Source organism: Vulpes vulpes, chromosome 8 (genome assembly GCF_048418805.1).
Source record: "Vulpes vulpes isolate BD-2025 chromosome 8, VulVul3, whole genome shotgun sequence".
NCBI classification, from domain to species: Eukaryota; Metazoa; Chordata; class Mammalia; order Carnivora; family Canidae; genus Vulpes; species Vulpes vulpes.
This window is the reverse complement of record NC_132787.1, coordinates 73,486,399-73,509,555: the sequence shown is the minus strand read 5'-3', so window position 1 is coordinate 73,509,555 and position 23,157 is coordinate 73,486,399. Positions and strand designations below refer to the sequence as shown.

At 44.2% G+C, this 23,157-nt stretch overlaps 2 protein-coding genes across 4 annotated transcripts in view; one reads left to right on the top strand and one right to left on the bottom strand.

The window, feature by feature from the left end:
- The first annotated feature begins 1,974 nt into the window (after positions 1-1,974).
- Positions 1,975-7,747, top strand: CD8A (CD8 subunit alpha). Its single transcript, XM_025994671.2, has 6 exons — positions 1,975-2,176; positions 2,266-2,631; positions 3,176-3,286; positions 3,495-3,605; positions 4,241-4,271; positions 6,379-7,747. The coding sequence occupies exons 1-6, from the start codon at positions 2,128-2,130 to the stop codon at positions 6,428-6,430; spliced, it is 720 nt and encodes a 239-aa protein (XP_025850456.1). The 5' UTR covers positions 1,975-2,127; the 3' UTR covers positions 6,431-7,747.
- Positions 7,748-14,621: 6,874 nt separating this feature from the next.
- The window catches only part of RMND5A (required for meiotic nuclear division 5 homolog A), a 63,433-nt gene continuing 54,897 nt past the window's right edge, over positions 14,622-23,157 (bottom strand). Inside the window, exons 7-10 of one of the 3 annotated variants that reach the window (XM_072767111.1) lie at positions 22,307-22,409; positions 20,223-20,377; positions 18,978-19,065; positions 14,622-18,500 (exon numbers count right to left, since the gene is read on the bottom strand). In XM_072767111.1, the coding sequence (XP_072623212.1) occupies positions 19,002-19,065; positions 20,223-20,377; positions 22,307-22,409 (322 nt within the window). In that variant the 3' untranslated portion in view covers positions 14,622-18,500; positions 18,978-19,001. Of the gene's footprint in view, positions 19,066-20,222; positions 20,378-22,306; positions 22,410-23,157 lie in introns of all 3 variants that reach the window. The other 2 variants (XM_072767112.1, XM_025994395.2) reach the window with 2 other exon arrangements.

Below are 23,157 nucleotides of genomic sequence, written 5' to 3'. Positions count from 1 at the left end.
GTACAATCTCATGTGTCTAAAATGTTGTATAGGTGGCTGGGCGGCTGTTGGTTGAGCATTCTGTCTCTTGATTTCCGGCTCAGGTCATGATCGTGGGGTCCTGATTTCTGGCTCAGGTCATGGTCGCGGGGTCCCCAACTAGCAACAGTGTGAGGCGTGTTCATCATGGGATTCCAAGTGGGAAGGCTCAGGCACCCCGAGGAAATGGGAGGAGGGCATTCACCCAGGCAGTTTCAGGATAGCAACAGGTTAAAAGGAAGGGGATATGAGGTGGCACAGCCTGAGAGGGAAAACTCGTTGTTGCAGGCTTTCCCCCCGGTTTCACACAGGTCCCCACCAGGCGCCCGGTGTGCAAGTCCCCAAGTCAAGCCCTAAGTGGGGCTCCAGGCTCAGTGGGGTGTCTGCTTAGGATTCTATCTCTCCTTCTCCCTCAGCCCCTCCCCCTGCTCATGCTTTCTCTCCTTCTTTCCCTAAGATAAATAAAATTTTATATTTAAAAAAACTAAAACTAATTCAAAGGGATATATGCACCCCTGTTTTAAAAAAAGATTTATTTATTCATGAGACACAGAGAGAGAGAGGCAGAGATACAGGCAGAGGGAAAAGGAGGCTCCTTGAAGGGAGCCCGACCTGGGACTGGATCCTGGATTCTGGGATCAGGCCCTGAGCTGAAGGCAGATGCTCAACCACTGAGCCACCCAGGCGTCCCACACTCCTATGTTTAGAGCAGTATTATCAACAATATCCAAATTATGGAAGCAGCCCAAATGCCCATCAATAGATGAATAAAAAGTTTTATCCAATAGATGGATAAAAAAGATGTGGTGTATATATAATGGAATATTATTCAGCCATAAAAAAGAATGAAATCTTTCCATTTGCAATGACATGGATGGAGCTAAAGAATATGATGCTGAGTCAGAGAAAGACAAATACCACATGTTTCACTCATATTTGGAATTTAAGAAACAAAACAAACAAGCAAAGGAAAAAGAGAGAAAGCAAGAAACAGACTTACGTATAGAGAATACACTGGTGGTTATCAGAGGGAAGGTGGGTGTGGGGATGGACAAAATAGGCGATGGGAATTAAGGAGGGCACTTACCATGAGCACAGGGTGATATATCCAAGTGCTGAATCACTATATCGTACACCTGAAACTAAGATAACACTGTATGCTAACTAGACTGGAATTAAAAGAAAATATGCTAAATATTCCCCATAGGCTTAAGCACCTTGGATGATTTGAGAAGCATAGAGAGGACACTTTGAAATCAAAGTAATAGTAATGATTTTTTAAAAAAAGAAAAAAATAGCCCATCCAACACTTCGGTTCTACAAACACAGCTCAGCCCAAGCTATGATATAACATGGTGGGGAAAGGTGTCTGCAACACAGCCTTCACCATGCAAAACCCACAGGTGGGGCAGACACAGAGAACAGATAATGCCACGTGGACCCTGGAATCAAGTAGCAACAGTGTGAGGCGTGTTCATCACCGGATTCCAAGTGGGAAGGCTCAGGCACCCCGAGGAAATGGGAGGACGGCATCCACCGGGGCTGGAAGGTTTCAGGATAGCAACAGGCTAAAAGGAAGGGGATATGAGGTGGCGCAGCCTGAGAGGGAAAACTCGTTGTTGCAGGCTTTCCCCCGGGCTTCACACAGGTCCCCAAGGCCTCCCCCTGCTCAACGCTCAGTTCCCATCTTGCTGGAGACCCTGTGCGTGACTACACGGGTCGTGGACACTGCTTCCCGCTCACTCTCCCCTTCACCTCTCCTAACTTCGCTTAATCCTGTCTCCCCCCCCCCCCCCCCCACGAGGGAGCCTTTTCCAGGGGTCACTTGCAAGCCCTTTTCTTCATCAGGAGGCCTGCGGGTCCCCACCACCCCCAGCTTCCTGCAAGCCTGCTTCCACCGCCCAGATCGCGGACCCCAGCCTCCTCCCTGGGCTGAAAGGTGGCAACCACGAGACTCTACTCTGCAGGGCTTCGGGTGACATCACATCCTCGGATCGCAAAATCTGGCTCCTAGGCCGGCTGGAGGGCGCGACTCCCGCCCCCCCCCCCCCCGCCCCGCCCCGCCGCGTCGCGTCCCACCGGCTCCAGCGCGTGTCCGCGGAGTGCACCATGGCCTCTCGGGTGACCGCCCTGCTCCTGCCGCTGGCCCTGCTGCTCCGTGAGTTTGCGCCCCTCGGGGAGGGCGGGGGGCGGGACGGACGGGGAGCGCGGGGCTCCGGGCTCAGCCTCGTGCCTGCCGCCCCGCAGGTGCCGCGGCGGCCAGCGGGCCCAGCCGGTTCCGCATGACGCCGCTGAAGGTGGTGGGCCGGCTGCACGCGCAGGTGGAGCTGCAGTGCCAGGTGCTGCTGCCCACCGCGGCGCCGGGCTGCTCGTGGCTCTACCAGAGGAACGAGCCAGCCGCCCGCCCCGTCTTCCTCATGTACATCTCCCAGAGCCGGGCCAAGACGGCCGAGGGCCTGGACACCAAACACATCTCCGGCCAGAAGAAGCCCGACAACACCTACAGCCTCACCCTGAGCCGCTTCCGCAAGGAGGACGAGGGCTACTATTTCTGCTCTGTCCTGAGCAACTCCATTCTGTACTTCAGCCCCTTCGTGCCGGTCTTCCTGCCAGGTCCGGGCGCCGGGGACGCGGTCCTTTGCGTGTGGGGTGTAGGGCTCACCTCCACTTTTTTCACACGGGCGCCCCTCTTTCGAGCCTCTTAGCGCCCTGGCGCGGGGGGCGGGGGGCGCTACGTAACACTGCTTGCATTTCGCAGACAGGGAAACTGAGGCTAAGGTGCGACGGGGTGGGGACTGAAGATGGTTTCTTAGGTCCGAAGGGCCTGGGCTCCAGATTGGGCGCCTGTCTGCTTGCTCCTGGGAGGGCTACTGAGTTTGCTCGCCAGTGAAACGCGGGTCAGCCCGAGCCCACGGGCTCGCAGGCTGCACCCTGGAGAACGGCTGGGGGACGGGGAGCGGCTCCCGCGGGGCAGCAGGCGGCCACGCGCGCCGCGACGGGCTGAGCGCGAATCCTGGGGGTCGCCAAGCCATCCCCGCTCCGCGAGCGCAGAGGTCAGCGCGGGTGGAGGAGGGGCCCTCTTGGCCGGAGGCGCGAAGCAGTGGGAAGGGTTAGCGTCCAGTCCTCCGCCCGATTCCAACCACGGTTTCCCCCGCAGTCAAGCCCCCCACTACGCCGGCGCCGCGGCCACCCACGCGGGCGCCCACCAACGCGTCCAAGCCGGTGTCTCCGCGCGGGGAGACCTGCCGGCCTGCGGCGGGCAGCGCAGGTGAGACGGGCTCCGGGCTCCCGGGACGGCGACCGGCCAGGGGCGGTGCGAACCGCGGGGAGAGCCCCCTGCCGGGGCCAGCCCTGATCCTGGAGGCGGCGCCGAAAGCTGTCCGGATGGTGGGGAAACCGAGGCCCGGCCCGAGCTGGTGGTGTGGGTTGGAGGATCCTGGGCCAGCTCCTAATGTCAGCGTCTTCCGTGGCTTCAGTGAAAACAAGTGGGTTAGACTTCGCCTGTGAAATCTACATCTGGGCACCCCTGGCTGGGACCTGCGCCGTCCTTCTCCTGTCACTGGTCATCACCATCATCTGCAACCACAGTAAGCTCCTAGGGACGCGCGCGAGTTGGGGGAAGCAGTCAGCTCCACTCCCTACTCTTGTGCTGCTTGCTCCAGGAAGCCCCTGCCCGACAGAGGATGGCGATTTCAGGGATCCAGCTGCCCTGTAGGGTCAGGCACAGCCCATTTTTCTCCTGGAGACTGAGCTCGAGACACCTCCTCCTCTTCCTCTTTCCACTCTCTGGGAGGTTTTCAGGAAGACAGAGTCCTTATGCCAGGAGCAGCAGCGGGTGTGTTGAGTTGGCCTAGGGCGCAGGGTGTGCATAGATTCTGGCTTATTACAAACACCCTCAGGAGAAGGTGCCCCAGTGGCCCTGGGACTAGTGCCCATGAAGACTGGGTCAGAACCATGACCGGTTGAGATTTACCCTGGGCCACCTCCCGGTGAACCCCTTACTACTTTGGGTCCCACTGTGGGTGACTATACTAACCCATCTTAACCCACATCTGTATTTGCAATGTTTTTAAAATTGATGAGAAGAGGGTTGGAAAAGAAGCTCTTACCAAGCTCTCAAGAGTTATAATCCTAAAGAAATAGGAAAAGGGAAGGAGGAACTCTATTTGGGGACTATTGCTGGTGGTAAGGCAGTCACTTTACCCCTTCTTTTTCTTATCAGGGAACAGAAGACGTGTTTGCAAATGTCCCAGGTGAGTCTTTTATAACCTCTTCCTTCCCCTCTGGGCAGGCCTATGCACAGGTCCTAGCTTCCCAGGAAGCAGTTGGTGGGAACCTTTCCCAGAGACAGGCCATGGCAGTGGAATTCTGGGAGCAAGGAGTCAGCAGAGTTCTTGAGCAAAGAGAGGCACAAGGCTGGCAAGCTGAGGAAAATAGAGGCACAATTTGCACTGTTCGGGAGAGCCGGGTGACTTGGGTAAATCTCCATCTTTTCTGATCTAGCACCAAAGATCCTGTCTGAAGGATTCCCCCCAATTAATCCTAGCTCTTCAAAAGAACTGAGGTCTCTTTATCTGGATGATTCCAGCTGGGTTTTGTTGTTTTCTTAAGAAAACCTTTTTTCCCCCCTATTGGCTTATTCTAGACTTTTGAGAGACCAATGTTTTGAGAGAGAGCCAATCTTTTATCGGGGAACCAAATAAACAATGGCCTAGGCTCCTAATCTCCCTGTGCCAATGTAGGGCCTTGATTTAACACCAAGGCTCCAGAAGCAGGAGCAGTTAGCTACCTGGCAGCTCAAGTAACTCTCCCATCCAATTCCAGCCCATGGTCATTCTGAAATGATCAAGAAAAAAATTTAAAAAACCAAAGACCAGTGGCTGGGAGAGAGGTCTCAATTTCTTCTGTCCTTTGAACTTAGGCCGAGGCAGCCCTTTGCTAACGTCTAACTAGCCCCACTCCAGCCCTGCACCATGATGGGAGTTACACTCAGGATCTCTCTTCTCTGCACAGCAATCCCATGTGATAGATACCATGGTCACATATCACAGATTAGCAGGTCAGATCAGGAAACCTACCCCAGGCAGTAGAGACATGATGACTCTCAGATTATCAAAATAATATACCATTTGATAAAAGTCTACAGAGTACCTGTTCCTTGTTTTATATGTATTTCTTTTTAAATTTCAAGTTTCATAACAATCCTTCAAGTAGTTACCATTTTTCAGATGAGGAAACTGAGGGTTAGGACACTTAGTGACTTGTTCAAGGCCACACTGTCTGCAAATAGCAGAAATGCAACTTCCATCCAAAGCTCAGGCTTCTTCCTGCAATTGGGTTTGGGGGATGAGAATGTTTAAGGATGATCAGTTCCTTTCAGTAGATGAAAATATTTCAAATTTTATACCTATGGTTTGCATTTCGCATTCCTTGAGATTTCTCTTCAGGAATCCAAGTTCAATACCTCATATGATATTATTTTTTTTAATATATCATTATTTTTAACAGCTGAAAATGTAATGACTTTCCAATGTCTGTATTATAAATGGCATAACAAGGGGATAAAGACCCTTTAAAAACAGAGAAAGATTTTTAACATTTACAAGTATTTGGGGTGCAGTTGGGAGCTTTTAGAGGAGAATCTCACCGTGTCTCTATCTTTTCTGAAAATTCTCAGTTTGAAATGAACTGAGAACAAAACCCTGCCCTAGAATACAAAGCTATATAGAGTAAACATATCTGAGGGATCCCTATGCCTGAGTTAACATACTCAGTGATGCCTGAGGGCAGCTTAGCTTCCAGAGGTTTGGAGGACGGTGTGCAAAGACATGACGTTCATGATGAATTAGCCCATTTAGGAGGTGCTAGGCCAGTCCTGAATTAACACGTTTTTAGGGTCACATCAAATTTGGGTTTTCTGTGTTAGATAAAGTAGCTCTGTTTCACCGATGGTGGTGGTTTGCTCACATCCTCCCTGGGGTTGAGAATCAACTCAACTGATGACTTTGGTTATCAGCTTTTCTCACCTCCATGAGTGCCCCTGACAAGGCTCCCAGAAACTAGATTAACTGGGTTCAGAACCTGCTCTATCACCTCCTAATTAGGTGACCCTAGGCAAGTTCTCACTCTTTCCCAATGCCCCCCATCCTCAGGCTGCTGTGACAGCAAGATGGCAAATGTAAAGCTCTCGACAGGGTTGCTGACATCATTCACCCAGTCCCCTGCTGGTGTTCCAGGGACAAGTGCTCAGACCTTGTAGGGGCTGGGAGGCTAGGATGGGTAGAGAGGCATGGATGGATGCAGTAGCACACTGCGGGGGCTCTTGTTGCAATAATGGTTAGTTGCCTGCCTCTCTTTCAGGCCCGTGGTCAGACCAGGAGGCAAGCCCAGTCCTTCAGAGAAATATGTCTAACATGGAGATGGATCCTGCATGACAGCCACTACAAGACCAAATAGAATTCTCTTTATGAGAACAGCAACAGTCCCTCCCTTTTGGTTTTTCCGGACTTCTTCTTTTCTTATGTATCCATTCTCATTATTATTTTTGTGGGGGTTGGGGGGGAAGGTGATTTTTTCTTTATGTGTTTTCCTTAATTGACCCAAAACAAGACTGTATATCTACAGTACACCACAAGCGTTACAATACCATTGTGTGCATGCATTGGGGTAAAGGGCAGACAGGCCAGAGCTACCATGAGCCATGTTCTCAGAATTTGGTGGTTAGAGCTGGTGATGGGGGCAGGGGCCAGCGGCGGGGGTGCTCAGCATGACTCAGTCCAAACCTCTTCAGTTGACATCCATGGATGGGGAGCAGCTTGATCAGAGTCACAGCAAGTTTCAGGGCTCTTCTTCCAATCACTCAGGTCTTTATTCTGGAGGCCTCTGTTTCAGCAGGTGGGGTACTATGTCTCAAACCATAAGGGCACAAGTTATTTCTTAAGCAGCAGTCATAGACCTATGACTATACCCACAGCCCCAAAGAGGTCATGAAATAAGAGAACTTCTGCCTTTCACAGAGTTCTGTAATGTAGCTGAATAGTATCAGACTTTTTTTTTTTTTAATACTGAAGTGTGGAATTGTAATGGAATAGGAAGTTCTCAAATAAAGTCGGAGGAGTGAACCGAATCCTGGAAAATGAAAAACTCCATCTCTGAAGAAAATCTCTGGGAAATCCCCAAGTGGAGGCAAAATTGCCCTCCCAGCCCTTGCGCCGCAGGGGGAGCCCATGAAAGAGGAGAGACCACCGCAAGTATGATCTGAGCATCAGTATAGTTGAACAGAGGTCCTCTTAAATCTCTAAACCTGAGATAGCATATGTGAACATGCTCCCGAAAACATCAAAGACACCTTACGATTTGTAAAGGCCGCATTGTTAAGGGCTGCTAGCACAGGCCCTGGCTTCCCCTCCATCAGCAGTTGTGGGGATGTCACAGAAGGGACTCTGGTGAGGAGCCTCAGAGCCAACTCCGCTGCCCTACACACGCATTTCCTCTCTTAAGTTGAACAAGCAATGAGTGCTCATTGGAAGGAAAAACTTAGACAAGGAAGTAAGAATCACCCGTAATTCTTTACCTCAGACGTAATCCAGTCTTATTACATTCTTCCTGATTATTTTCTCTGCATATATGTGATGTATATACTTCTGGTTTTTAAAAATGGGATTGTTCTATGCTTTTTATAAGTGGATTTAATAAACAAAACATTTATGACATACTTTTTAACAATGAAGTAGCTCTCCATTTTCAATTCTGCCAACTTTATTTAACTATTACTCTGCATTTAATTTTCTAGTTTCCAGTTTTTCACTACTATAATAACATAGGATAAAATCCGAAAAGTAAAACTATGGGGCCAGTCCCCACTTTCACTGTGGACTCCCCATTTCCACATCAGCGAAAACTGATTAGCCTCATCTTGCATCACCTTGTCTTTTGTTCATGGCAACAGATGAGCTGATATTCCTCTCATAATAATAAATCATAAAATCTTCACTCTCCTTGTTGAGGTAAAATATGCATACTGAAAAGTGCCCAAATCCTAAGTGTACAGCAGCTCTGAGACATCATTAAGTGAACACACTCACATAGCCAGCACGAGGTCAGTAGAGAACTTTCCCTGCCCTCCTAAAACTGTCATTTGCAACCTTAATTTTTAAAGCCAAGACATTTTCAAAGAACAGAAATCAAGAGGGAAAAGTGTCCCAAGTGTGAAAAAGCAGAAGTGAAACCTTAGAGTTCCCATGAGACAAGGTATTGTCCTTGCCCTCCTGCTCCCCAAACCTATCCAGCGACCAGAACCAGGAGCCGCTATGGAGACTGAGACCCAGTTCAGAGCGGGCTCCAGGCTCGGAGGCTGCCTGTGGAAGCTGTCCCTGAATTCCCTGGAAAGGGTGACAAGGAACATCCTGTCTCCTCATGGGAGAAACTTGAGAGAATGGCTGTGGAGTGCTGATTTAAAGAACCCCGGCCAGGGTGAAGACAGGAAGAGGGCTTTTCCTCTTCAACTTGCAGCTCAAGTGATGAGTAGCTGGGCAGCCACCCTGGGGAGGCTCGGAGAGAGATCAATACTTAACTGATTTTTTTCATACTCCTTAAAAAAGAGTTTCACTTACCATAACTAAAATGGTGAACACTATTTTGGAGATTAAAAATATCAGCATGGGGTGTGGGGGGGTACCTGGGTAGCTCAGTTGGTTGGGCATCAGACCCTTGACATCACCTCAGGTCTTGAAGTTTGTGAGTTCAAGTCCCATGTTGGGCTCCATGCTGGGCATGGAGGCTACTTAAAAAGATTTTAAAAATCAACAGAGGAAAAGGTATCCATTAGAATTGGCCCTCAGGACCAGAGAGAAAATTTTAAAAATCTGCAGACAGGGCTAAAAGCATGCTAACAGTGGGCTGTAAATTTAGACTCAGGACTTGCTGGTGACCACAAACATCCAACTGTTCATTCTGCACATGCAGGAGCACCTGACAGTTCAAAGCCAGCAGCTTCAGGTCCAAGTCATATTTCACTTGCCAACTTCTAGCCTAAATCAATGGTTCTACAAATTTCTCCAGGTGGGAGATGCCCAAAACACATTTTTGGACCCCAAGAAACAGGAAGTAGAAAAATGACTTCTCTGTTTTGCAGTTACCTTGGTGGTTCATTTAACAAACATTCACTCATTTAACAAAAAACATATTCCATTTGTGGAAGAAAGAACCACAGACCTACGTCATTTCTTTCTCTAGTTGTGAAACTGCCCTGCAGAAAGCCCATGCTACACTTGACTATCCCCCATGACTCTTCAACCAGTGGGACTGGGAGAAGTCTCTCTCTTTCACCAGCAAGAAGCAGCCCCTACCCACCCTGCCCCAGGGCTGTGTACAAATTCCACCCCCCCACCCTCAATTTTGTGATCACCAGGGGCAGGCAACACTTACTCTGCTCCTAAAAGAAGGCTTGAGCTATGTTTCTCCACCAAAGGAACTGAAGAGGCCACGATTGCCTTAGGTTATATTAAAAGCAGAAAAGCTCTTGAAAACAGCTTTCTGGCTCTGCTACGGACTCCGTGTTCTCTAGCAAATGACTTAAGGTCTCAAAACCTTGGTTTCCCCACTTGTAAAATTGAGGTAATGATAGTCCCTCCCTCAAAGGGTTGCTGGGAAGAATATGAGTTTATATGTATTTTTAAGGGCCTAGAACAGCTTCTGGAACACAGTAACAAAATGTATACTGAAAACAATGTAGTGCATTTTTCAAAACCAGTGTAGTTCCTATTACACTCTGGATTCTGATTCTCCCAACCCCTATTCTCAAAAATGGTAACTATTTCTGACAGGACACATTATGTATACACCCAGGGATCTCGGCATCCCAGTGCTAAAGTAGGACAACCCTTCATACACATCTCAACTCAAGAAAGCTCAGTCCCAGATATACACAGTCTTTGCTGTCATTGAGGCTCCCCTCAGCTTCACATCCTGAGTGCCACCCTCCTGTATCCCCTCACCCCCTGCTGCAAGAGAGCTCTACCATTCTTAGAGCTACTGGATAAGGTTGAAAGATAGAAAAAGCATGTGCTCTATACTATTGTGTCATCTCAGCACCTACTGAAGTCCTCATCCTTTTGGGCAACCTCAGTTCTGCATCCCAGTTACTAATTCCCTTTTTCTACTCTTCCTACTCTCTCAGGTGGTTGTGATCTGTGGATGTCATTTGTTCTTACGTTTTATTAACTTAAATAAAATAATAGCTACCAGTTATTGAGCACTCACCATGGGCCCGCTACCTCATTTGGGTTTCATCAGAGCTATGAAGTAGGAACTATTACCATTCTTCTTTACAGATGTGAAAACTAAGGCACAGGAAGTTTCAAATGTTTGCCCAAGATCACAGGAGAACCTAGTGGATTAAGATTTGAACTCAGGTCTAATCCTATAGCCCAAATGCTTACCTGCTCTGCTATGTTTAATATGTTTCTTTAAGTAAAGTATGGTTGACACACAATGCTAGTTTTAGCTGTACGACATAGTGATTCGACAACTGTTATGCTGTGCCATCAGAAATATAAGCACCTCAAAACCATTTTTTTTTACACCTATGCAGCCCAAGGTAGAGAACAAAGGTCACCACCTGCTCTGAAATCAAACAAATGAGATCCTGTCTGAAGTTAGGGTGAGCGCCCTGCTTCTAACACAAATACCACTAGGGGCCAAGAAATGCTGCTCAAGAAGATGGTTCAGTGACAGCTAACTCTTCATTTGTCTAATATCTCAGGGCAGGTGCAGATGGCTTAATTCCTTTACATGAGTGAAATTTCATCTGTTTCCCGGCTCAAAGGCACAGGTAAGTGTGGCAGAGACTTCAGGTTGCTTTCCTAACAACCGTTCTCCCTTTCTTCCTTACTACCACAACCCTCATGATATTACGGGTGGTGATGCGCCCAGACATTTCCCAGACTTCCCTGCAGCCAAGTGTGGCTAATAAATCACTGGGTGGAGCTTCCAGGAAAGACTGTTCAAAGGGGCTAATTCAACTGGAAGCTGCTTTTTTCCCACTCCCTTCTTCCTCCTTCCTGCCTGGAGCACAGTTATGACTAACAAAGAGGTAAAACAGGCCACATGTGAAGGTAAAACAGGCCACATGTGGAGAATGACAGGAGCCTGGGCCCCTGATGGCAGGAAGCCATCATACAAACCCAAGACTGCCTGCTCCTCACATGCGGCTAACTGGTACACACTAGGAAAGCCAAAAGCCATTGGCCCAAATTCCCCAAACTACCTCTCAAAGCTTTCAGGACAATTTAGTAATTTCCTGTGAAATACCTAAAGAGCTGATTAGCTCACTGATCTAAAACAACTAAAAGCAACATGGTCTTAAGAATAAGAGGAAACCTAAAATGCATTTCTAACCTGTTCAGAAGGGGAGAAAAGCTCCTGAAATGATTAGTTTTGAACACTTTCAAATAACAGGCTTCCTTTTAAAGAGCCCTTTTCTCTTAGAGGGGTTTGAAACAACATCAAAGCCCTTTACTTGCATGACGGCCCCTGAGACAGTAGCTGAGTGCAATTTTCAAGTGGAGTTAAAAAGATCCCTCCTGATTAGAAATTGGCATAAAAATCACACAGCCCACATAGTGTAGAAACCAACAGGAGAGTGTGAAGTTAAAAATTCACCCTTCTAGAAAAGGTAGACAACACAAAGACTTGGGAATGTATTTTAGAACACCAGAGCAAGGAAGCCCACACTTCAGAGACCCCACCTTATTGCTTCTCTGAATTACAAAAGGGTTCAGAGCACTGACATTTTATAACAAAAACATCTCCTTGCTGGTTTTTCATTGTATTTCTCACTCTCACATTATCTTGGCCCTTACTGAGACCATACCTGTCTTGTTCACAATGCTATACAGACCCTCTAATACTCAACATTCACTTTACTTACTGTACTAGCCTCCACTGCTCTAACCCCATCCCCTCCCGTTACCTCTCATCCTACTATAGCCAGAGTGGGACTTAAAAATACGCTACTACACGTTTCCCTTCTGCTCCCTCTCATCAGTCTTCTGGGAGTTAGCTCACTAGTGGGAACTAATCTCACTAGAAGGGCCTTGGTGCTTGGTGCTCTACTTTTCTCTACCTATGAGCAGTCCCTAAACTCCAGGAGGCTGAGTACCCTATTTTCTCTCAGCACCTGGCACTTCAAAAAATCCCATGTTGAATGATTGAAGGTGCCATACCACTATATGTTAAATGTATTCTGCATTTAACATACACACCTGTTTGAGTTATTAGACTAAAGAATTCTATTGCACAAGCCTGATGATGCACTTTGACTTTCCCAAGAAAAGTAAAATTTTTTCTCTGACACACAGGAGTTCTTGCTTAGACAATACTTAGTGTTTAGGTATATTACATTTGTTAGCATGGAAGACTCATTGGAGTGTAAGAAGCACCCCACTACAAAGAAAAGTTTTTTTGAAAGCTGTTTTTTGTTTTTAAGAATGAATAAAGGACCCCTAGGGGGCTCAGTGGTTGAGCGTCTACCTTTGGCTCAGGGCCTCGTGATCCCGGAGTCCCCGGATCAACTCCCACATCGGGCTCTCTGCATGGAGCCTACTTCTCCCTCTGCCTATGTCTCTGCCTCTCTTTTTGTATCTCTCATGAATAAATACCACCCCCCCTTTTTTTAAAGAATGAATAAAATACTTTCTATCATGATCATCATGATCTATTGACAGGGATTTCAAAGTAGCTTTGTGGATGGATCATTCTACCATTCATTATCCCTTAATGCAAGGTTTTTAAAACTCTGGATTTTGACCTATTGGCAGGTCATAAAATTAAGAGTCTTAAGAATGGGATGCCTGAGTGGCTCAGTGGTTGAGTATCTGCCTTTGGCTCAGGGTGTGATCCCAGAGTCAAGGGATCGGGCCCCACATCAGGCTCCCTGCATGGAGCCTGCTTCTTTGCCTGTCTCTGCCTCTTTCATGAATAAATAAATATTAAAAGTCTTAACATTAACAAATTGAAAATATCAGTGTTATCACACATCAGAAGCATTAGTTTTGTAAAACTTGTTTCAGAACTATAAACTTGACATGTATATAGGATTATGAGATTTTCTTACTGGGTGCCAGAAAAAGTCAAGTGGGTCCTCTGTGAATTGACATTTCTATTTGCTAGGATACTATATCACCAAGCATCTCTACCAACCTACTGTTCAGTCTAAAGGTACATTTTCAGTTTTTATCTTGCCATTACAAAATTCCTTTATTTTACATCTCTAGTGGTCATCCTTGCCCATTTTGGTGGGAAGGGGATGGGAAATGTATTTTGCCATGCTAAAAACACAACACTCCCTTCAATTGCCTGGATGCTTAAAGAAATGCACTGGTTTTTAAAATCACTGTACTAAAACAAAGTTCAAGGGCACTAAATTTAACTTTACTTGGCAACTTAGAACTTAGCAATCAAGAAAAGGGTAAATTTTGGGACGCCCAGGTGGCTCAACAGTTGAGTGCCTGCCTTTGGCCCAGGACGTGATCCTAGAGTCTCGGGATTGAGTCCCACATCAGGCTTCCTGCATGATGAGAGAAGCCTGCTTCTCTCTGTGTCTCTCATGAATAAATAAAATCTAAAAAAAAAAAAAAAGGGTAAATTTTGTTCAGTACATGTGATCCTTACCTGTCCATTGAGGAGGGAGGATACTTCACAAAATAAGGAGCATCCAATAGGCCACTTGCAAAGGAAGCCAGTCTTCTCACAAGCGTGCAGCCAATCTGGGATTCTGCATCTCTCACAAGCTCTCAGGTGATGCTCATGCTGCCAGAGATCACACTTTGAGTCCGAGAGAGCCCCAAATGCTGCAGGGATAGATGGTGGGGTCTTTGGCCAGGCCTGCCAGGCCTCACCTATACCACCTGAGCCCTGACTCCAAATGCAACTGAGTGGGATCCACACTTGTTCCCAAGTAGGAAACATTACCCTGTTTTTCTCCCTAGCAATTCAGACTGTACATGCGCCACCCCACCAGCAGCCCAAGGAGAGCTGCTTCAGGGCTCCTCTTCCCAGTGATACGCTACCACTCCAGTCACAGGGCTCCCTGCCATCCACAGGATGCAGCATGCACAGGGTGCAGGAGCTGGCAAACACTAATGCAATCCCCTCCTAGAAACTGGGGATGGTACCCAGCCACCTCTTCTTACACTGCTGATGGTGCAGAAACAGGATGGGATGGAGACAAAGATATTCTCTTAAATTCTTTACATGCAGATCCTTAGCAAATGCAGGCAGCAATGTTCTCTTCTTACAACTGACACCTCCATACTCCCTCCCTTATACCTCTGTCACCTGTCACATTTATACAGACTGGTTCCACAAAACACTTTTTAAATGTGCATTTCTTTAATTTTTAAAAATATACACAGGAGAAGCCATGTGTTTTACATAGGAATACACACATTAACAAAGCATTTGTTATAGTTTTCCAAAACTCTTATATCAGTCTGAAATTTATAAATTAAGTATATCAGAACTTTTTAAGTCAAAATGAAATCCCTGAAACTACTGGATATGGTGGACTTTTTCCAAAATCAAATGAACAGAGAGTATGAATATGGTTTGTGTTAAATAAGGTTTATTGTTAGCTTTATTGCCTATAGTCTATAAGATGCAACTTTATTGTGCCTTTGCAAACAGGATACATTTCTTAAAAAACTGATCAAAATTTTCCATACATATAGCTCTATATGATAGATTACAGTGCAACACTATTCTTGTTACATAATTATAGAAATACTATAGAACCCAAGAGCACAGCGTAAGCAAAAGAAATACAATCCTGAGCCATCTGAACAGATGATTTGATGAATCTTTTTAGTGTAAGTTAAGAAAACATGGAGGAGATAAAAAAAAAAAAAATACATGCACGCTGCAGTCGTGAGCAAAATACATTAAATGCCTGTTCCTTGTTAGACACAGGTGGGGGGAACGGTGAGTCTCAGACACATGCACACTCACTCACACTCCCATTTTCTTCTCCTGCTTCCCTCCCATCCCCAATACATTCACTCCCACCCCTCCCCAAAAGAAAAGATCAGGCACTAAATCCTAGTGAACCCCACATCTGCCTTGCTGGAGAATGTTAAGTGACTGCTAAAATAAGAGTGTAAATCTTCACCCACAACATGAAACAAAGCATGTGCTGTAAGCCAATTCCAGCTGCTGTTGCCTCTTTGGAAGTAAATGAAGCATATGCTCACTACAGTTTAGCACTGTAGAGTGAAATGTCTAGAAAACAAGTCTTTGTTTTCTCTCCCCATCTCTTGAAGTAAAATCAACAGTGGAAAACTCACTCTAAAACTAATCGCCTCATCTGCTATTAAAATACATTTGTCATTCTATTTTTGGTATCTATTCAATTATAGTTCAATAAGAACAGTTCATGAAGTTTGTACCTGCTTATGGTAAACACTATTGTACCACATAAAACCCACCACAGCTGGACAGGCTTATGGAGCACCAAGCCTTCTATGTATGTGTTCCTTGCTAACATTCCTGCAAGACCACAGCATTCTAGTGTTACCAAGGATAATGTACGTAGAGTTAAGTAATGAAAGGTATTTGGTTTGTGTCTTCACCTTACACATCCTAGTGATGAAATTAACCAAACCATGCCTTCCCTGAAAATAACCTGAGTCTGCTGACTAAGCAAACTGACCAGCTTGACTGTCAGTCCACTAATCAGAAGTTGAGCTGGAAAACCAGAGGGCTAATGTCTACCAGCAGCTTGTCTTGTGCGAATAACCAAGAGAGTTCTTGGTTTCTGCAGTATCTGTTGTCCCAAAGGCTGAACCATTGAGGTGGAAATAACTCACAGCATAAAGAATACTGAACAAACTACATACCTGTGGGACTACCTGGAGAGAAAAAGGATCCTCATTCCCCACATAATTTGGTGTGGGTTTTAGTGTCTCTGTATACATCAGCTGCTACAGAAAAATCAAAAGATTAACTTCGTAACTTTCTTATTTTCAATTAAATGCTCATACACTCACAAAATACTCACACACCCTATGAATATGAGGTGGCTCTTCTCTTTAACATTTTTAAAAGCAAGAGGCACCAATACCCGTTCATTTATGTATTAGAAGTCTCACATAATCACCACCAAAACAAAAGAAATGGTATTTGTGATGATCACACGAAGGAGAAAAGAGATTGAAAGACAAACTTAGCCACTGTACTTCAGATTGTACTTGAAAGCACAGAAAGCACAGGCGCTCTGGCTACATCAGAATCTAAGGTTCTAATAAGGTTTAATTGGTTTAGCTTAGTCCCATGGCCTTTGTCCATGACTGATAAATGGAATGGTTCCTATGGAAATTGAGGAAACCACTCTACAATTCTGTTTTCAATGTATATTATTATACTGAGTCTATTAAAAAAAAAAAAACCCTTGGCTCTATCATGACCTCTTGCTAATGGAGGCAGAGAGTGACAAAGTGCATCCTCCGGCACTGCTGACATACACAGCCTCGGCGATACGGTCCTGACACCACGCTTAAGGGATTTCTAGAGTAAAAAGGACAATATGCTGTACTTCAGCATCTTTGGTTAAGGTCTGGCCTTTTCAAATCCACCTCTCCTTCACATTTAGTCGCCAATGTTTTAAGTCCATGCATTTAGTTAAAGGTCACAAGATAATTTTCATGTTAAATTGTCAAATCTAGAGTTTCAAATTTCTGGCCCTACTGTGCTCAGCAGGACTATAAGGACCCTACATAGGAAACTGTAAAATAAAATGCTTCAGTTAAATGCATGCTCTTTTTAAAGTCTCATGAGCTGCAAAGAAAACTGTCAACAGGATTCCCAACCTCGGGAGAGGGGCAAGGCGGAGCAGCTCTGGCTCTTGTCCTGAAAGATGGGCTGAGCTGGCTACGTGAAGCGTCTTGCCCCCCAAATATTTACTGCCAGCCTCTATTATTATAGAAGTCTTTGTGAAACCTCAATATTTTTTAAGTGGAAATATGAGAAGAAGTTGTGAGTAAAGCTAAATGTGGCCTAGTGAGAAAAAAGATAGTAAGAAAAAATACTCTGGATTAGAACTCAAAGAAAAATATAGGTCATAAACCAGGTTTACATCCTCAGCCAGAGGTGCCTGGATTCTCTACCTTCTGTTATGGAGTCCAAGGAGCTTCCCCCTGCTCTCTGCCTTCACTGCCTTGGTGGAGAGAAGGAAACTTTAGGGAGGGTTCCACCAGGGAAGCAGAACACAGAGCTAATGTCCCGGTGAGGCCAAGACATGGGTCAGACAAAGCCAGCATCCTGAGCAGGCTGATGGCCATTCCTGGTTAACCTACGCAGCACACAACAGCACTCAGAGAAAGCCCGACCACACAGCAATCAAGCAGGGCTTTCCTGGAGACAAATCCCAGCTTTCCCAGATAAACATTTCAGGACAAACTATCTGGGCTGGTATACTACTGCACATGCTGACACTTTCCAGGGAACTCAGCACCACACCTATTTTTTCCCTCCCCACAAAAGAAACCAATCTGAGACTTAAAATGCAAAGTGTCACGGTCCTCTTTCCTTCTGTTATTTTCTTCTTTCTTTGTTTTCTCATCAAAGTTTTCCTATAGTAATGTTCAGTTCCATGTCAGATGAAATAAAGTTGCAAATATTTGGTGATTTCCATATAACATTCTTCTCATAATGAAGTGACTTAATGGATTTAAGTCAGAAGTATGTCCACAGAAGTCCTTTCCATGTAGTTCGTTCATCATACAGAGAAAGACTCTTACACATGGCTATTTCTGGACAGTGCATTAAATGGAGATACCTCACAAGAGAAAAGATCATTATCTGTATCCATTAGAGTAATATACAGATTCACAGTCAATGAGATGATATACTTTGAAGAGAGGCATTGAACAGTATACTATTCAAATACAAAAACAGCAATAAACATATTCTGCACTACAGAAAATATGCTAACTTCTAACTTGAAGGATTTAAAGTAACAAATCTGGTAACTGCATTTTAGGACTGGAACATGCTTCTTCCCTTCCAGAAACACAATGTTTGATGCTGGTGCACATATATACACACACACACACAAAACACTGTGTCTGCGATGATATATAAATGAAACAGCCAAGTCCTGAAGGCAAATTTCAGAGAATAGGGCTACCAAGACCAAGAGAGCAATATTAACTTAAGAACACCTCTAACTTCAGAATTTCATTTTATTGAACACACTTTTAAAACAAGCACCTCTTGGCAATAAAAGCAAAGGAACAATAGTACTCCTTCCACTCTGTTCTAGTGGAAGACTTCTCACACCAACCTGCTAAATTCATGATGGAATTTGAAACAGGCAGCCCGCTGGGGCTACAAGCAGAGCTCAAATGCAGGTCTGCTGACTTCTCGGTGAGAGCTGGAGCAGAGGAAAACATCAAAAAGCAAATTGGGAATCTATCACAGCTTTCTTCCTTAAGCAAAAAAAATGCAAATTAGTTTTATAACCACAATTCAGTTTTTCAAACTTTTTCTCAAGAATTTTCATTTAATTATGTATACATAACAGGAAGTAAAACTTTTTCACAAACATTCTCAAACCTTACAATTATCAAGAAATGACAAAAGTAAAAGCAGGAGAAATATTAAACACATGGCAGGGAGGTTGATTTCTGTTTCTGCTCTTAAAAAGTAAAAAAATCACCATATAATTAAGTACAAAAACCTGCATTGAATGACAACTGCTGGTGTATTTACTTGATCAAAAATGAAGACCAAGAATATAATAAAGCCCTATGATAATATTCATCTGGAGCACTCCCCTCAGTGTGTACACTAAAATGTTGGCAAAGTTTCTGGAGCATTAGCTTATATAAACACGGGAGTCCTCAGTTAGCTGCATTAAATGGAACGTTCTCTTCTGAAATGCGCCACAATTCATTTTCACTTACAAATTCCAAATTAAAGTTATTTCTTCAGAAAAATATCTGTTTGGCATCTCCTGGACTTTGTTCCATTGGACAATATGGACATTTTAATCTGAAGACAAGAAAGAAAAACACTGAGTCAAGGAACAAGATCAGTACTGAGCATTCAATTTTCATCTACAGAATGCCTTTAACAATCACACACACACACACACACACACACACACACACATCTGTATTTTGTTTTAAGGGTTAACTGTGCTTTTCCTTAATATAACAGCCAAGCTCTAAAGGGTCACAAATAAATACCAATCAAGCCAGACACAAAACTGAAGGCTCTTCTTTAGTGGAAATTAGTGAAAACTAATTTTCTTTAGTGGAAAATTAGTTTTTGTAAACAAAACAAAGACAATGGTTTTGAAAACTACTCTTGTGGTTTTAAAAGTAAATCCAGTTCTACAAAGTTTGGATTTTTCCTGTCTTTAAACAAGTTTCAACTGTTTGGTCACACAATCCATTCAAGTGCAGCAAATGTGACACCAACTGCTGAGCCTACGAAGCATGGAGCCTACCAAGAATGGCGCACAGAACTTGTATGGTCTAGTCACCATCGATCTGCACCACCAGGGTTGTTGAATGGTCTGGGAAGAGCACAACAGCTTCATTACATGCAAGGACCTTCTTTTAAAAGAAAGACTTTACCATAATGGGTGTGAAATGAACTCCAATGAAAGATGTATTTAACTCCGTAAGCTAGAGAAATAGGCTTTAGACTTTTTTGGTTTTTTTAGTAAGTTGGGTCCATTATGGGTATAAAACTTATAAATGTATATACTCTTTGAATTAGCGATTCCAATTTTACAATTTATATAACACATGTAGATAATTCACTTTAAAACAACAAAATTTAAATGTTCATTGATAAGGAATTGGCTAAATAAATTCTCATATTTCCAGATGTTAGGACACTCTGCAGGTTTAAAAAAGAATGAGGGCTCTTTCTTTAGCATATAAAAGACCTCCAAGATATATCAATAAGTAAAATAAGCAAAGTTTAGAAGCATATATAGTATATTATGACTCATGTAAAGGCAGGGGGGAGCAACAACAATGTACTGCCTACCCAAAAAAGTTAAGATTAAAATCTAATCACCAAATTTATGAATAAAAAGACTGACCAAAAAAACAAACAAAAATTCAGAGACCACGCCTCCCACTAAGTTCCAAAAGAAAATGTCTTTGCCAACATTTAAAAAGTCAGACACTTACTTGCTACCATTAAACATTTTATTCAGGGCATCTCTTGATATAATATGACCACAGACCAATTTCATGGGTGGATTGTTATCTGTTGTTTGCTGACGCAGAATGGGACAGGCAAATATAGAGTGATACCAGCACTTTTTACCAAGGTCCACTTCAATCTTAAAAAGAGTAAAAAGGCTCAAGTTGTATTTCAGAAAACCATCTACATATTAATAAACATTGGGCAGCCAAAACATCACCAGTGTACTCATCTGAACTTGACTTTTTACAACATTCTTACCTCAAAGATGGGTAGTCTTAGGGATCCAAGTGTTACTTTATAATTCTAATTAACCTTCAAAATTACTTATAACACTACTTTTCAAACCAACATCTGATGTCTGAGGAGTCAAAGGGAAGGCAATGCTCTAGAAATCAAATGCTCTTGAAAATTTGTCAGAATATACCCTAAGAGCAAAACCCACCAGAAACTCTGTTTTGTGGCACATTTAGGTAGGTGATAAAGTTTTGTGCAAGCTTCAGATCTACATTTCCCATGTTCTTTGTGTAATGGTCCAGAGAAACCACCTGAATCAAGAACCTGAAGCTCAAATTCAACAAGACCTTTCACAATTTGTACATCAGAGCCCATGGTAGGTGTACTGATTATTTCTCTTCACAGCAAACAAAAAAAAAAACAAAAGCTATGAAATCACCTAGCACAGTGGCTGGCACATGACAGTGGCTCCACAAATCTCAGTTCTTTGTTTTCTTTCCTTCTAAAATCATTGTCAATATAAATTCTACTGTCCAAATTCAAGAAAGCTGACAAATTATTCTGTGTTAACAGAATAATCCTGAGAAAAAACAACCAGATCACATCCCATTGCTTTACTACCCTGACACACAGGCTTTTTGGGTAAATTGATTTCAGAATGCTCTGTGCTAGTGCACAAATGTCAGAGATGTTCATAACATAGCTGGGAAGCTGCCAGATTCTCACAGGCACCTGCCTCAGCAAAGCAAGTGATGGCTCAAGTCCTTTTCACTTGTTCAAATGAGCAGCAATCAAGTAGGGGTGCTGCCTGTATCTTGACCACACTCAGGACTGGGAATGCACCTGTGTCTTTAATCAAAACAGATCTCTGAGGAGTAGCTGAGGCAACCAACTGACAGAGTTAACCAGCTGGAAGGTAACTGCAGATAAACCTGTGCCCAGGTGTGGCAGAAAAGCAGCCAAAAACCAAATGCATACTTAGCCTTTTAGGATCTATGACACAACCTTGACAGGAATAATAATTCTAGTCAAAATTTAGTGCCTACTGTCAGAGGTCTGGTGGAAACTCACATATAATGACCTTTGTCACTCCATGTCATGACTACTATGGCAGCAAAACTGGAGAGTATCTACTATGTATCCCATATTATTCTAAGCACACCAATGTTATCTCTAGCCTTTAAGAGTCCAATAAAGAGAAGGATGGTTCCCATTTTAGAGATGGACAAACTACTGCTTAGAGAAGTAACAGAGTGGGCAAGTGACTGGAGCTGCTGCTTCGTCATGGTCTGTTCCATGAGAGCAGTGGCACACAAGCATTGGAGGGCCACTGATGGCTGCAGGTGTCCCAGGGACAACCTTTATGTCAACAACTATATGCTTATTTTAGTAAGTACAAATTCATAATCTCATAAAGATCAATGCTTAAGACAAAACTAAACTCAAACAAAAGACTCACTACTTTTGAATTAAAAGAAATCATAGTATGCGTGGTTTCATCAACTACAGGGCAGAACATACTGCGTGCAACAGCGTATACCACAGACACACCTGCGACGTCTTCCTTCATGAGCTTTCACTGCTACTCTATGTCAAAATTAAAAACAAAAACAAAAAAAAAGCCCCCAAAACATACTCCAGTGCCTCCAAAATGTACTATACCTTCCCATTTCTATTGTTTAATCACATCTACACATAACATAAAAGAATCCTGGCTGAACAGCTGCAATAATGCTCTCTCGTTAAAAGGTAAAATAGGCATTTTAAACCCTTAACATCCATGTTCTTCTAATGGCAGGAAAAAAAATAACCAACAGAAAGTGGAACTCACCGGTAATTCATCTTTCTGATTCCAAACTCCAGTGCACTGCCTCTGTTCAATCACAGCTTTGATATTAATTAAAGCTGGCAATGCCACACAACCTGCTGAGAAACTGGGAGAACAGAAGAGGAAGTGTCAGTGCCAGGCCATGTGTCAGACAGCTTGGTCCTAGGAAATGTCAACTCCTCCAATCCCCATGTGCAGAGGGCCCAGGTCACTGGACAGGACACAGGGCCCTCTGCTTTAAATTTTACAAAAATTTAAAAGCTTTAAATTTTACAAAACCACCAGATTAACAGATTCTGCATATTAGTCATTAATGACATTCTGAAACAGTTTCTTGCACGTAGACCAGGATACCCCTGCCCCTGTCCTGGGCAGAAGTGCTCATTTCTTAGATCTGGAAGTGCTGGTAGTCAACTCTCAGCTGAGACCCTCTTCACAAGTATCCTCACTTGAAGCATGTGACCTGACCAGGGTCATAGATGACTGCTTTGTGTGAGGATACGGAAGCACAGCTCTGTTGCCCCAATTTGGGGCACATGCCCATCATAGCTCCAGAGCTCCTTAGAGAGGGGCTGAGGTCTTTGATAACATTGCAGTCCAACTTACCCTCTGCCTAATTCTGCAGCTTTCATTTCCCCCCAGGGGCTGATCCTAACAAACTTCTTGCACGTCAATCTCCACCACTTCACAATCTGTTCCCCCAGAAAACCTGACCTACAGCCTAGTCGTGCATTATAATTAACTGCATCAGTGTCTCCTATGCTCAGATGGAACACCTTATTTGATGCAGACTGTGCCTTATTTATCTTTGTATCCCATACAATGACTGGTACACAGCAGGGATTCAAAAACAC